The sequence below is a fragment of the Drosophila pseudoobscura genome, chromosome X (genome assembly GCF_009870125.1).
Source record: "Drosophila pseudoobscura strain MV-25-SWS-2005 chromosome X, UCI_Dpse_MV25, whole genome shotgun sequence".
NCBI lineage: Eukaryota > Metazoa > Arthropoda > Insecta > Diptera > Drosophilidae > Drosophila > Drosophila pseudoobscura.
In genome coordinates, this window is record NC_046683.1 from 266,928 (window position 1) to 282,764 (window position 15,837).

A 15,837-nucleotide genomic window follows, 5' to 3' on the forward strand; every position below is an offset into this window, starting at 1 on the left:
AGGCGCTTGTGATTATCCTTTCGCACGTTCGGCGTTGCTTAACAAATCATAAATATAGTCGGAGCTGAAGATCGTTGTGGTCTGTTATTGATGGTGGTCGTCGCTCAATGGGCCTGCTCTGGTGGCTCACTGCGCAAAGAAAAAAAAACCACAAAGCAAGAACAAGGTTTCCACCTTTTTTATGGGTGTCCCAGCTTGAGCTTGGACCCAGCCCCAGACCCTGACCGTCCTTCTCCCGCTTTTATCCGCGGCACAAAGGCTTCAATCATTTAATAAGCGTCAGCCTGGGCCTGGGCCGTGCTTTGTTTGGGCCACGACAAAAGAGCCTTCCGCCATATTATTAACTTATACATAACATAATAAGGAGAGCAGAATGAGAACTGGACTCTGATTCTACGCTAAATTGCGATCCTCTTCCTTCTAGAAGACCTTTTAGGGTGCGGATACACCTCTAACACCGATCCACAATCTTCGCTCTCAATGGCGATGGCGCAGTCAGAGTCGCATTTTGGATGAAACTGCAATGCCATAGTTAAGCTGGGACTGAGCTAAAAGAACATACTCACTGGCGATGGACGCGGTGTAAGAGCCGAAAGGGGGTCTGACCCTTTAGAAGGCAGTTCACGGCGAAGCTTAACTACCGGAGATGCGGCTCGACTCTAGGGAAAAAAAGAAGTGAAGTTAGAAGGACACCCTATTTGGGAAAGGTCACTCACTCCATTTTCTCTGCTAGGGCGATCGGGATGAAGCAGTCGCCAAATGGTCCCAGTAAGTTTCTGGCTCCTCTGCAGAGTGGAAAGGAAATCATTGATCAATGAAGCTCATACAACAGTGAACCCACCCCATGGCTCGTTTCTAGGCCACCTTCATGTAGAAGCAGTTTCCTAGAGTGGACCGCCGGCACACCGTTTTGCGAGTATTGCTCCTGATGCTCCTTCTGAAGCAGGGCCCAACAGCGCCTGGGATTCTTAAAGAAGTCGTCGTCCATTAAGTGGTCCAGCTCATCGATTTGTTCGCGCAAGCTGCGCTGGTACTCCCGGCATCGCTTAACGTGCTCCTTCGTCCTCTTCATTTCACTTGAATTTAGCATATAGTCCTCCTGAAAAAGGCGCAACTTTTCCACTTGAAATTTGTTGTGTTTGCGCTCGTATAGAACCGAATTGTTTGGGGGCCAAAAACAGTATGTTCTGTTGTATATGTATAATTCTCTTCTCGTTTGACTACACTCCACCGACCTGCTGTGAGCGATTGGGAATTTGGGGATTTGAATCGGGACGGGATAGAGATCGTCGATTGGTGATTGGGGATGCTGCATATTTGAGCCGTGAGTGTGCCGGTGGTGTGGGGAGTTGCAAGTTAATCAATCAATTGGACAAGCGAGGCTCTCAGATATAAGTTTTGATGGGATTAGTCCATCGGTTGAAACGCGAGGGCGATTAAATCGCGTTTTAATCGTATTTTCATCCCGATAAGTCCCTATTGCTTATCGCTTCTTCTTCCCAAATAATCGCACAATACCCAATAACCATAATAAAACATACATATGTACATACTGCTTTTCGGGGCTCAAATTCTTCCCAGCAGATGCTTCTCGACTCAAAATTTTGGTAAGCTTATTAATTTAGCTTGAGAGCAAATCCAAATTCAGAACGGGGTCGAATTGAATCGAATCATAGATCATCTAATTGCCAGCACTCCCTGAAAATTGTGTTTGTGTGTGTGTGTGTGTGTGTGAGACTTACCAGACAATGGATGGGAGGCTAAGTGAGAAAGACACTTGATCTTTCTCCTATTTCTATCCGACCCTCTTTATTTGTGTGCGTGTGTGTGCGAGTATCTCTATCTCTGTATGCCCATGTCTGCTTAGCTCCGTTTTGGCCGCAATTTATCACACGCCACTTGTAGTCGGTTTTTGATCTAATAAAAACTGTCAAAACGTTTGCAAGATGCTGGGAAAATATTTACACGACGCACACAAAGCAGAGACAGACGGAGTTACCAAAGAATGAAAGGATCAGGTGAGGAGCGAAAGGTCAAAACAGTTAGAAGGTAAGCAGACAATGGGCTAAAGGGATCACTCTGAGCGAACACACAGGCAGGCTTGGGCGGTATGACACATCAGGAATTTAGACATTAAAGGACACACAGCTGATCAGTCCTGGTCCTGGGTGTTCGCCGTTTACCAATCCAGCCCTCGATCGTTGCTATGAGGTTCGGCTCCCTATTCAAAAAGATGAAAGTGACTTTTCTCCCAACTGGCCATAAAGAATGCAGCAGCAGTCGGTCAATTGAAATGAAATGAGCAGCAGAGTCGGAGAAGTTAGGGAGAGGCGCTCTGAGTGTTGGTCTTGGTTCTGGGCGGCCCCTGCACGTTTAGCTATTTTTATGGAGTTCCATAGAATTATCGCTCAACCTTAGCTTGGAGTTCTCATCTACCATATTCTCTTACGTTCTCTTCTGTTCTGTTCTGTTCTGTTTTGTTCTATTCTGTCGAATCTCGAAATGTTTCTATTAACACGGACCCGGGGCATGGTTAGGCTTCTCTCAGATCTGTTTATACTTGCCGCCACTGGAAGAAGTTCGCTCGACTGTCAACGCCGACGCCAATAGTAGAGTAAAAAAGTGTCTTTCGCTCACGAGTGTCGGCATGGCTCGATCGCATGGAGAGAATGAGAGGATGTGCAGCTGAATGGCGGCCAAGTAAGCGATCAGAAAGCATTTCCTGTCAAACCCCCCGCTCTTGCCACATATCTCAATGTCATGAGGGTTAGGATTTGGTATTGGGATAAGGACTGGAGCTGGGTCTGTTTCTGAGTCTGAGCCAGCGGAATAGCCCAAGATTCAGTTTCTGGAACGGCTAACCTTGTCGTTGGATCGGCAACCAAAGGAGAGATTAGCCAAAAACCAAGAGCCAAAAGCTATAAGCCGAAAGGTCTCTTTGCCTTGCGATATTAAAATCATAAAAAAATTTTAAGCTTTGATTTATCGGGTGTTATAAAGTGGTGTGTTAAATCTGTTCGTGGGTAGCAACATCCGTTTTGGTTGCCGCTAGTGCCAGAGCGAAGCGCCGATCCGCGTAGCATAGTTCTAGGCATGCCGTGGATCCGCATCACATATCCGATGCCGGAGCTTCCTTATCAGTAATCCCGCACCCGATAAGCGGAAGGCGGTGCCGACCGCGCCTAAGAGGCGGCAAGGGTTTGCCGCTCTCGCATTCGTAATGAAGCCCAAGTGTCGTGTCTACGTCCAATCGCACAAACTTTCCACAAGAAGCTACCATGGCATCCACAGGAGCCACGATGGAACTGGTTAAAATAGGAAGTTAATCCGTGACCATAATCGCGGCATAGCGCCACAGCATGCGGCTGCACCATTCCAACGATCCCCTCGCAGAATCTCCATTGAAGTGTCAGCTGTGCCACACATTGCTGCGCTCCCAGTCAGCGCAGGCCTGAGGGTGTTTCTGATGGCTATCGGTCTGGGCGTACTCTACCCCATAGCGACTTCACTTCGCCATTTATTATATTCGTTTAAGAAATCGAAAATGGATGATAGCTTGAATCCATAAATTCTATCTCTGACGGTGTTCCTACATAAATAATGTCAGACGGTGCTTCATACTTCATGGACAACTGCAGCGATATCAGCTTCAGAAGCAGTCATCTTCATGGGACATTCCCTTTTTCGAACTTCCTTCCGATTAAAGGGTATTCAAAGTACGATCTTGACTTACAGTTGGAGTCCCTGTTTCTGGTGGCGACAGTGGCTGTGCAAACAATGCCAATATAAATATTGTATAGTTTTTTAACATTTAACAATAAAAACAACAACAATAACAATCGATAAGCATGCGATAACCGACACAGTCAGAGGGACCGAAACCGAGACAGAGACAGCAACTCCCGACCAGAAATCCACAATAAACAAACAATTACCGATGCAGTGTCGGACATATACTCGGACTTGCACTGAGAGCCGAGGCTGTGAATGCTGCTGCAGTGGAAAGTCCCCATCTTGGTCAGCCATCCGAGTCCTCCATCCTCCACCTTCACAGCCAGGGTACGCAGACTGTTGTTGCTGCAGCAGCAGCAGCAATTTTTATGGCATTTTGCGTGATGCACCCAGCGGGGAGTCAAAAATGTCCCACGACAAAAGCACCACAATGATAAGAAGTTTTAACAATGGTGGAGTCTAGCTGCAACAGGCAGAGCGAGTGCTACTTTTGGGGGCAATCATATGAGCCATATCGCTCTTGGCTAAGAATGCCCTCGTCCTCCACTTTGCTCTTCTTGTCTAAGGTAAACTAATTGCAGGCGGAGCTGATTAGTCATACACCCTATTGTCGTCATGCAATGAGGCAGCAGCCACTGCGGCATCACCAACATTCTAGAAAGGAGAAAAGGGACAGGTTGTGTGGCAGGGACAGCGGTAATACAACAATGACATGCGGCAGCAACACGCGAGAAACATGGGGCAAACAAGACAAGAGGCCGCGGACACTGCCGCTGGGATGCGACCGTTCAAATATTTGTTAAACTTGACACCAAACAAAAGAATTTAACCGAAAGGATTTGAATGAGCCCAAAACAAGGCGAACAATATAAGCTGCGTGGCCCTGGGGCATGGGGGATGGCTGGAATGCGAAAGATAGGGAGAGAGAGACAACGAGGGCAGGTGCGGGTGGAGTTGCGGCTGGAGTTCCAAAGATAGGCAGCAGGTAGAGGACGCCGGAGGACGAGGAAGACAACGAGGTAGCAAATCAAACACAACAAATCGCCAGGCAAACACCAAAATCAAATTGTACGACAAAAGCAAACGATGAAGGGAGCCGAGGCACAGACCCAGATACAGTGTGGCAAGACCAATAAGAATACTGCCATAGAAACTCTATTTAATATTAGAACAACATTACGGAAATTAAAAAGCAAACAAGACAGTGCATTGCCAACTCAATTCAATTTTAGAACAACTTTACGGAAATGAAAAAGAAAACACAGAAAATACAGTGCATTGCATCTACAACAAATATATCGGATTCGGGGAATTTTAGAAAAACTCTTTCACTACAAGCCATTGAATACTATTGCTTATCCATATTAATTCTCTGGCAACTATATTTTTAGCCACTGTGACTGAGTTGCCAGGGTCCCTCGTACCCAGTCGCCCAAGTGCTGACGCGCGCCGATCCTGGGCCGCAGTCGTACGGATCTGGAATGATCAGATCGGTGGCGAACAGTGTAGCGTGGAGTGGAGTGGAGCGGATCAGAGTCGGGATGGTGCCTAACCTAACGCAGTTATCAAAAGCCTTGAATAATGGCCGCGTTCGGCCTGCCTGCTAAATGAGCAACACGTTGCACGGCAGTCTTCTGAGGTTGCCTCTTCTGATGTCGTTTCTGCTGCTCTGTGGCTGCTGGTGGCTCGTTTTGTGGCGCTATCGCATTTGATCTCGTTTGCCGGTACATGGGATCGACAGCGACCCGCAGGCTCTGGGCACAGGATTATGTTAGGGTTAGGGAAAGAGAATGGGATAGAGACCGAGACCGAGAAGATGGGTTTTCGGTGTCGAGCTCAGCCGTGTGCCTGTGTGTGAGCTAACAATGCCCATGATATCATTCATTTCTCATTTCGGTTTCATTCATTGAGCGCTTGGCCAAGTGTCGCCGATCGTCGTTGTGTCTGCCCTGTCTCCTGTCCAACCCCTGTTCGTCCGTCCAGTCTAATTTCATAATAAGAAACATCTTCAGGCACATAATAAATGAAAGCATCCATGGGCAATGGCGCGCACTTCTTATATATTTTTTTGGTATTTTATTTCTTATTTATTTTTTTTATTAGTCTTTTTTTATAGTTAACTGCCATGGAATTTCGTTGGAATGTCGGCTGTTTCCGGTTAGAGGTGTGCTGGCTCCTTTAACAGCGCGGTAGGTTGCTCGGTCTGGGCCTCAGTTGGATTACATATATTCTAAACAAATCATCAACCGAGGAGAGCAGTTCTCTCAGTTCTCCCTCCCGCAGATGAGGATCTGTGTCTAACCATTTGCATAGTCCCTCTTCATTATCATTATCGCCATGATCATCATAATCATTTGAATAATCGTCATCGTTTCGAATTCCCTAATTAATGTCTACCCGGATTCATTTCATTCATCATATGCCACATAGATCGATGCCGACGCCGTCCCCTTCGTTTTCGCATGCGAAGAGTTGTCTAAATATTTCCCCGTACAGACAACAGATTTGAATAAAAGGGTCGAGCGAGGGGATGTGGCATGGAATGGACGGCTGCCAAGAGGAAGGAGCCCCAGAACGATCAGGCGGCGTCTGTTCACACGAAGGCGAAGGCTGACAACGGTTTGATAGTCGTGGCCCTGGCATGGAGAGCAGAACATCCTTAGCTGAGTCCGATCCCAAGACAGAGACTGAGGCATCGTGTTGCTCAATGTGTTGAAACATGAATGAATCTTGTTCACAATTTGGCAACAACACGTTTAGCACGAAACGAAGGACGACAATGGCTCGAACTCTCCAGTCTCCGTTCTCTCTTCTCTCCGGTTTCCTTATTCTGGCCTTATTCTCAGATCCATTGTCAGCGGTCAACGAGAAGGGGCTCAGGCGAGGACTGGGACTGGGGCTGGAGTCTTTCCTTCCCTGGATCGGCGTCATCGCGTATAAAAATTATTAGCAGTTGGTCCTCAGTCGTCGGTGTTCGGTCCCCGGTTGCCGTTTGCTGGTTAGTAAAACATCATGTCGCTGTTAAGGGTAAAGTACCCGGCACTGGGTCAGACGGGGGCCCCAGAGAAGGAGCCAGCCTCTAAGGTCCAATTTGGAGTAGCCGTAGCGTCAGTTTTTGACCCAGTCCCCTGACCGCTGCCCCCTATTCCCAATATTATTGGTGGCTGGTGGCGGCGGTCGAGCTCGGTCCGATCTGCCTAGAAGATTATCTGCTTATCTTGTCTTGTGCTCGTTTCGATCGACTGCTCATGTTCTTGTTTTGGGGCCCAGGAAAGGGTCAGATAGGGGACTCCGACGGGTGCCGTGCCTCATGAGAGAGTTCGAGTGGTGGAACTCTGGCAGATAACTTTCTGTCAGGGCATCCCTCGTTCAGTGTGCTGTTAGGTTCCTGGCTCCTTCCGTTGTGTGTGTTCTATTTATACGCTTGATGTGACACTTGCTATTCAGTCTTCAGTTTCAAGCTTCAGTCTTCAGCACGTCAGTGCCTGAGGGGTGGAATGGTGGGGCCTTGACATTGGTCATTGGTCGGTAAGTGGTTGCCGGTTAGTGGTTAGTGGTCAGTTCGACCAAGGGCCGTCTAATAAGAGACAGCCACCGCCTGTTAACACTTCGGCGAACCTCAAAATATGAAAACCGAAACCGACACCGAAACTGAAACCACAACCGAAGCGAGCCTGAATCGGAATCGGTGGACCTCACACCGATCCGAGGCTCCTGTCTCTGTCCTCTCCCTTTTGTTCACCTAACGAGGTGTCCAGGGAATGATGTCGATGACGATGACGATATTCGAGACACTTTCTCTGTCGCTGCGGAGAGGTGATGAGTGAGAGTGAGACAAGGTGATACTCCTTCTTCTGCTCCTGCTCCTGCGCCTGCTGTTCCCCCGCGAAATGGACTCTCAACCTGAGTTGCCGATTGAATTTCACACGTGGCTTAGTGTCCGCCCGCATTAAGCACGCTTCATCGACCCACAGCCAAAGACAGAGACGGAAGCAGCGACAGAGATATAGAGACAGAGAGAGAGAGAGAGAGACAGAGAAAGAGTAAGAGTAAGAGTAAGAGAGAGAGGGGAGCAAGAGACACTGCGAACTAGGGAGTGTGGGAAGGAGATGGAGATAGTGTGGGCTGTTATGCAAATATGCCCCTAAGAAGACTCCGACTGCGGCCAAAACCGAGACCAAGACCGAGACATCGCCATCTTGGCAGGCTGATGGTTGATCTCGCGCCATCTTGGACGCTCCTCCACCATCACCACCTCCTCTAGCAGTAGTCTGGCAGCATTTGAGAATGGCCATGATGCCATTGTTCTGTGTTTCTGCTCTCTGGCTCATCCGATGGCATTCCACAGATTAGGCAGTCAGAGAGAGAGAAAGAGAGAGAGCTTGCTCGAGAGAGGGGCAGGGATATATCCTGGCTGCCAACTTCTTTTGGACCTCTGCGTATGAATGAGTTATTTCGGACTTAATCGCACCGTTTGCATCTTGGCCAACGACAAAAATGCCGTCTTCTTCGTTTTGGCCAGGTCTCTGGCTGTGACTCCAGCTTTGCCTCTGACTCTGACTCTGACTCCGTCTCCAAGTTGGACTCCGTCGGTGTCTCTGGCCACGTTTTGTTTCAGCCTCTGCTGTCCTCCATTTGATTGAACTGCTCAATGAAATATGCAAATTTGTTGCCTCCGCTTAATCAACTGCAAGGCTACCTCAGTCTCAGTCTGAGATTTAACCCAGGCTTCAGCCTCATCTTCGGCCTGAACATCAGCCTGCCCAAAGGTTTTTTTGTGCATCATCATCATCATCGCCGCCGCCGTCGTCGTCGTCTGCATTCGCCCCAACACATTTGAGGTCTTTTGTGGTCTTAAATATATCCTGCTGGTGGGTAAATTTTTCTCTGCTGCGCTTTGCGCCTTCTTTCCTCTTCACAGCGTGGTTTATCGGATTGCGGCGAGGGTAAGTCACGACTTTACCGCCAAGAAGCTTCAGTTGCACTTTTCTGAGTCCAGGTCCAGTTCCCACTCCCAATCCCAGTTGCAATTTGGCATTTGTACCCAGATGCACATATGTACCTCCTGCCTATTATCCTGCAGAGTGCCAATTCTTAAGTACAACTAGGTAAAGCCGCCGTCGCCTCCGACCCGGAACGGGGCTTAACAAGCAGAACGCTGAGGGTATCAGGTGTTCGCCCCTCTACCGTGCCACCACACTCTAGGCCACCGCTTTAATTGAACTGTTCTTTCTCGCCGGCTAATTACACTTAATTGCCTTTGCTAACAAACGGAAAACTTCGCCACAGTTTGGCAACTCAATCAAGGCGCTATCACAATTGCAGCAGCGCATTCGATCCATAGTGTCCATGTCCATCAAAAAGTGATTGAAATGCAGATGCTGGCTGAATCTGAATCGGAAACTGCGACTGAAATTGAGAGTGACATGCCATTGGCCTCTGGCCATTATCTAAACAGCTCCGATCGGAGTCAACCTTGATGGATTCGACGTGGCCATGGACATCGACCCATCCACTCCCTATCTGAGATCCCCTGCCACGCCCCCTGACAAGCAATCCGTTTGAGTTGGGGGCTAGCGCCGGGCCAGGCCAATCCAGGCCCACCCCAGTCTCAGTTCCTAGTGTGTATTTCTTGTTCAATGCGTTCTTGAACAAAAGAGGGAGGACGAAGACTCGAATACACTGCAGGGTATCAGTGGATATCTTAAGGAAAGTTTGCGGAGTTACTCGTACGGAAATTTCCAAAGCAATAAATAAAGCGTTCTATAACTCTTTATATACTTATTTATTTCAAAGGATAAATACCGTGAATAAAGATTAGTTTGGTTGGATCTGCACTAAATATGCACTAAACAAACTAATGCAACTGTTAAAGACAGAAAGTGATTGCCTCTGTGTGGGACACGTTCTTGGAGAAAGTCGTAATACCCCCGTCCAGGGTATGCTGTGGTTATAGAGATGCAGATGCAGAAACAGATTCCGACAGCTGTAGCAGATTGCTGCTATCGATGCTGGCTTAATATTTGCGTTTGTGGCGTTAATTATGGGTTGAGCCGTTTCTTTGATTGTTTATTTGTTTGCAGGCTTCGACATGGACTTGTATTGAGTGTCGGAGTCGTTGTTGCAGTTGTAGTCATACAATTGTGATGGTGCGGCCCCGGCCTGGTCGGTGTAATTCCGGTTCGTGCAATGATAATTATATTAATTTGCCATCGAATGAGCTGCAAGTGAGGTGCTGCCGCCGGAGTGCCAGTGCCAGAGGCAGGAGCTGCAGTTGACGTTGCATTGCTGCTGTTAGTATCAGTCTTGGTTATCAATTTCCAGCTCGTTCGACATGAGACATGGCAGGCAGCCGGCTGCCCCAGCCACAGCCACAGCCCCAGCCCCAGCTCCAGCTTCAGTTGCCGTTCCATTACAAAACAATTGCGATTGAGGAAAATCAAATCCAATCAAACTCGGACGCAGAGGCAGCCGCAGAGATTCAGATACAGATGCAGAAATAGATACTACTGTAGATGCAGATGGAGGTGGAGAGATACATGGCCCACACAACTGACATGAGTATAATTACGAGAAATCAGACAGCGCCGAAGGAAACGCATATACAGATACATACTCGTGTTTTGTTGGAATGCATCTGCGAGTGCCGTTCTTTCGTTCCATAAATAAGGTAAGGGGGGGTGAATCAATGCTCAAACCAATTGTCAGGATATTCGATATAGTTATGCAGGATAGCCATGGGAAGTCTTGAGGGAAGCTTCTTAAACAGTTCCCTATCCCAATTCCGATCCCAGTCCCCAAGACAGTCGAAGGCGCTGTCATAAAGACTTCAATGTGGGTATTAAAACGAGTACAGTGAGCAGCGGAGCATGATACAGATACAGATGCATGGACATAGCTTCAGATACAATACCTGCCAGTCTTCCGCCTGCACTCATGTACTTCTCCACTCCCCCGGTTTTTCTGTTCCCTGCGTGTAAGACAAATGAGCACTCAATTATCGTATTTCTGCTTTGACTGCTGCTTCATGTGTCTTCGGATCTCAGAGCGTGTGTGTAGCTGTATCTGTAAATGTAGATGCATCTGTATTTGTGCGTACCTATCTCTGAGTGTGTGTGTATAGAGCGGTACAGAGCATGGCTAAAATCTTTAGAATCACAGCAAAAGTTCCCATATAAGCTCATAAGGATCACTCAGTCAAAATACTTTTCTAATTTTTTTCGCATTTCGGGTGCAGTCCGTCACTACATGACAAGGGGCTACAGACCTATGATCAGTCGGGTGGTCCGCATTTATCGATAGCCTTGGTCAAGTCTCTGGTTTCTGAGCCTCTTTTTTGTCCCCGTCCTACATTGATGTTTCTGCCGGTGCCGGTGCCGGTGCCGGTCCCGGGCCCGGGCCCGGTTTGTCATTCAACCTCTGTGTGAGGCATCCTCTCTCTCTGTCCAGCAGATCCTCTCTACTCCGCCTCTTCACTCTTTAAGTAGCAAAATGCAGAATTATGAATCGGCATGTTTTACATGCGCGGGAGGTCTTGTAAGAAACTTGTATATGTTTGCACACAGATGCACAAAAGTAGTACGAGTGTGTGTACCTGTCGCTCAATTGTCGAGCCTTGGAGGAACCTGTTCGCCATCGCCTTCCCCTTCGCCCGATCCGATCCCTCTGCGCCGCCGTTTGGCCACCCGTCAAATTCTGAATTAAATGTTGTGAAATTGTACACTTCACAACGAAAACACATCGTATCTGGGAAGATCGGGCGAGAAAGGAACTATCATTCTACATAATTATCATCTGGCTTGGGGTTTGCTGTCCATGTTTTTTCTGTTTTGTTCTTTCTGCTGCAGTTAATGTCGTCTCACATTGTGTGGTCTCTTTCTCGTTCTGCCTCACTGTGGCTCGTAGCTCGGTCACTTTCTCTGCCCCAAAGTGCAGCTGCAAGTGGCAGAAGCAGTGGCAACGCCATTGCTGGGCACAATTAATGGTTACACATTAATAAGAAGCGGCACGGGGGCCATCAACACTTAGAGTGCTTCCTTTTGTTCCATTCAGAGTGGCCCTACCCGTCATCATCCTGTGCCCTTGCCCCCGCCCAATACTTTTGCTGAACACCTCAGAAATGGATGTCATTCGACACTTTCTGCGGTCAAGTCCAATCAAATGTAGGCGCCATCGCCTCTGTCTCCGTATTCAACTCCGACTCCCGACATCAGCTCCGGCATCGCATTACTTCCACACCAAATAGTTGAGCTCTGGTGCTGGTTCTGAAGCTAACACTGAGCTCTTGGGACCTCCTTCCCCCTGAGCCTATGAAAAGTAATAACTGTGGGAACTGGCAAGTTGATGGCGGTGGTTCCTCCTCATCATCGACTTCGGTATCGGCATGGGCAGCGACTTGTTCGCGCTTCATTGCCGTTTTATTGGTTGAAAATAAGTTAATAACATGGATGACGCCGAAAGAGGTAGAGTCTGATATCCTTAAGCTTCTGCTGGTGCTGGCGCGGCCCCTTCGGTATAACAATGCAACAATATTGCTTCACAGCTCCACAATTCTAAAGTTCGAAAAGGTTTCTTCAGCGGAAGCCCCTTTTCAGCAGCAAAACCAAACAGCCAAAGTATATCATCATCACCACCTTCCATCTGCAGCTCCAGCTCGAGGTTCAGTTCCCGCTTCTTCAAATGCAGTTCCATCCCCACCTTTAGAGCCTTTCCAATGGGTTAGGCGGTGGCGGTCTTCTACTGCCGCCGCCGCCGCCTCGGGGCGATGCTGGGCTGAGGATGGGTCTGTGGACGCCACAGACGCCGACACCGCCGATAATGATGAAGGTGTTGGCGATGATGATGCTGATGACGCGAATGAACCAAAGCCGAACTCTGCTGTTGCTCCTCCCCGGGTCCAGCTTCAGACCCTGCTCCTCTACTCAAAACCCCCTGTTGAATCTCCATTCCGGTTGAGGCGCCTACCGAATCCGCTACTGCCAAAGTATGTACAAAAGATACCAAGGGAGAGGGAATTGGGAATAAATACTTATTAAAATACTCGAAAAGTCTCCCCTGCTCGGCCGGTGTAGAGCATTCCTTGGGGCTGTGCGACTGGCGCCGGATCACGATGCGCCGCTAAATGGGATCAGTTTTGGTAACGAGTTAACGAGTTGATTTCACTCCAGCGATTGCCAGGCCGGGCCTCAAACGCGAACCGGATTAGCAGTTTGTTGTGTGCATCGTATACCCCTATCCATCCTCCACTCCAATGGTTGTCTGAGTCTGCGTCTCTGTGTTTGCGGTGGCCATGGCCAATGTCTACACAACAAGGTGACGGCTTATAATGACGGGCCATGGCCAAGAACGTGAGCATGGCGATGGTATAGCCTGGTATAGGATGGGCTGTGTTGTGCTGGGAGGGCCGAGGATCGAATCGAATCGAGCTGAAGTTGAGGCGTTTGCACCTCCCATGGCAACTCAAACTACAGCTGCAACTCCAGCTTCCTTTTGTGGCTGTTCCTTTGATGCTTGCTCCACATGCATTCATCTTCTCCGTTTTCGGGGCTTTTTTGTCGAGGGGCGTTACCCAGTGATCATCACGCGTTTGCGCTCTCCTCTGTCTCCTCTTAATGGGTGTTATTTTGTTTGGCCGTAAATATTTTTGCAATGGGCGCTAATTAAGTTTGGCTCTTTCGGGGCTCTGATCCGCTGCATCCTTCGCACTTTGTTATGTGTGAAACTTTTAAACTTCGTTCGGTCGGCAAACATAAAAACCGCCGCGAAGTCCACCTTTCAGTCACTCCTTTCCGCGCTGTCCGGCGCGTTCCCCTCCAAATTATCAGGCATTACAGCCCCACAACAGTCGCTTGACTGGCGGGCAGTCCGGCAGCCAGACAAAATCAATATTGGTGAGCTATTAATCTGGCGCTGCAATTGGTAAATGGCAAATTGCTCATCCGTAAAGCGGTCCGTGGCTGGGAATGAACTCTATGACAGCGGAAAATCAGAAACGGAGGCAAAAGCAGCGTCAGCAGCGAGACTCCCTCCCAATGCATGATGATGAGTAAAAAAAGGCTAAAGTCAAACATCGCACTGACACCGCAACACATTTCATTGGGCGTAAAACATTTGGTATTTTCGTGCTGCCTTTTATGACTCACTTTCAACGCTTGCCGTGGGTAGAGGTAGAGCCAGATACAGAGACAGAGGCGGTGAGCTTTTTAGTTGCTGTTTCAAATCGATTGGACAATAAATTAGCATTATGCGGTTACAGGCCGAAGACTGGCGTCACGAAAACTCGATCCCGGGACTCCAGCTCATTCGTTGAGCTGGCAGCGCGCGGCGGGTTCAAAGCTCCCTTCCGCCAACCGGGGGAAGTCTAGGCCTTATCAGCGGATAGTATGTCCACTATGACGTTCACACTACAAACTACTACAGAAACTGTTTCAGACAAGTTATTTTGCCCGTTCTGATCAGCTGCAACCGTTTTAAGCGAATAGAAGCTCCGTTTCAACTGTCAGCACAACTGTCAAATTCAAATATAACTCCGTAATGTTTACATCTCTTGTAATTGCCATTTTAAGAACCCTATGATTTGTCTTTAGCATTATGTAAACTCCTTTAAACTCCTCCGTGTAAACTCCTTACCTCCAATTCAACGGTGGACTCTATCAACGCTTCCTTCGATTGGTTGCTTTCCATGCGGAAAGCCCGTGCATCATTGTCATTGACATTTAAATTCACCCCCACATGATCGGTATAACTCTGTCAAAATATTACTCATCCGCCACCTTCATGCATTAGGCATTAGGGCCTTACACTAGCCTTACACTGCCGGCACGAACAACAACGATAACGATTACGATAATAAAGTCGACCAACAAAGACGCCTGGCACAAAACTTTTTAAAGTAAATAACACTGTACCCCACCAGCGGAGTCCGGACGGAACTCGCCAATTGGACAGATCAACACGATAAGCGGAAGATCTACAGAAAAGACAATCAGTGCCAGGCCAAGTGATCGACACAATATTTTATAAATAGATTGGCCCAATCATGACAGTTTGGCTATCCGTCCATCCCACTGATCGGCTGTCCGTCTTCCCCACACATTTGCCATGAGCCGAGTATGGGGGAGCGACGATGTCTCCGTCTCCGTCACTAGCACCCTCGCCATCACTGTCTCATAGCCCATGAGTAACGATGAGAGCTCAATAACTATTCGATTGATCATGTTTTTGGCGCGCGGTAAAATTTAGACCAACCGCAAAATGCAGACTCCCCTCCCCAATCCCTCCGTTTTTGCTGCTCGGGCGAGCATCCGCATTCTGAGGTAAAGGTAAGGACAGAGGCAGAGCCAGCGTGAAACTATTCATGAATGAATCCAAGTCGCTTGTATCGGAGCGTGAGAACGAGCTTGTCTACGAGTTGTGTCGTCACTGAAGCAGACGTCGCGTATGAGTAATAATTCTTGTGAAATAACTGAACGGAAATAACTGAAATACATGAGAGCCGAGTGCGTATGTGTATATTCGCTTGTTTTGTGTGTTTGTAGGGGTGCAAAAACTTCGGAAGTGGGACGAACTGAGAATGCACGAGTATTGCTTCCTCTGTCCACGAGTGAAAGTCATACAGCCGGCAATAATTTTGTTTATCTACGAGTGAGAGACGTTAGTTGCGAGCGAGTAGCAGAGAGCGGAACGACGCTCTCCGAGTAGGCAGACAGCTGTGGAGAGGGGTCTTATCAACAGCTGATCCAAAACACAGCCGGTGATCGATCATATCCGTACGTACAAATGTACGTTTATGTATGTATCTGTCATCGTGCATATATGATAGTGGGAGAACAATGCAGCGAGAGCTAGAGAGAGAAGAACCAATTACCCTTCATGTTGAAATTGACCAAAACTCCCCCACTCAGAAGTGGCTTTTGAGCGCTTTTTATTTTCGCAGAGACTGCACACTCATAGCTAACGCTGTCTCACTCTCACAGAGAGGAGCACGGAGAGAGAGAAAGAGAGAGAGAGAGAGTGAGAGAGAGCGACTCGGACTGAGTTCTGGAGCCAGCCAGAGCGGTGGGGCCACTCTCCGCCTCCTCATTAGTATGCTCATAGTAACTGAAG

General features: G+C 48.3%; 1 protein-coding gene across 1 annotated transcript; it reads right to left on the reverse strand.

Moving 5' to 3' along the window:
• Positions 1-255: 255 nt before the first annotated feature.
• On the reverse strand, positions 256-1,215 carry LOC6901016 (uncharacterized). The gene is made up of 4 exons (XM_002134464.3): positions 842-1,215; positions 717-785; positions 567-659; positions 256-518 (listed from the first exon to the last, which is right to left on the reverse strand). The coding sequence occupies exons 1-4, from the start codon at positions 1,088-1,090 to the stop codon at positions 399-401; spliced, it is 531 nt and encodes a 176-aa protein (XP_002134500.2). The 5' UTR covers positions 1,091-1,215; the 3' UTR covers positions 256-398.
• Between the last annotated feature and the right edge of the window lie 14,622 nt (positions 1,216-15,837).

Coding starts and splice junctions, on each gene's coding strand:
- LOC6901016 (XM_002134464.3), bottom strand. CDS start 1,090: ATGCTAAATTCAAGTGAAATGAAGAGGACGAAGGAGCACGTTAAGCGA. Junction 786..841: donor GCCTAGAAACGAGCCATGGG/GTGGGTTCACTG, acceptor TCCACTCTGCAG/AGGAGCCAGAAACTTACTGG. Junction 519..566: donor TTACACCGCGTCCATCGCCA/GTGAGTATGTTC, acceptor ATGGCATTGCAG/TTTCATCCAAAATGCGACTC.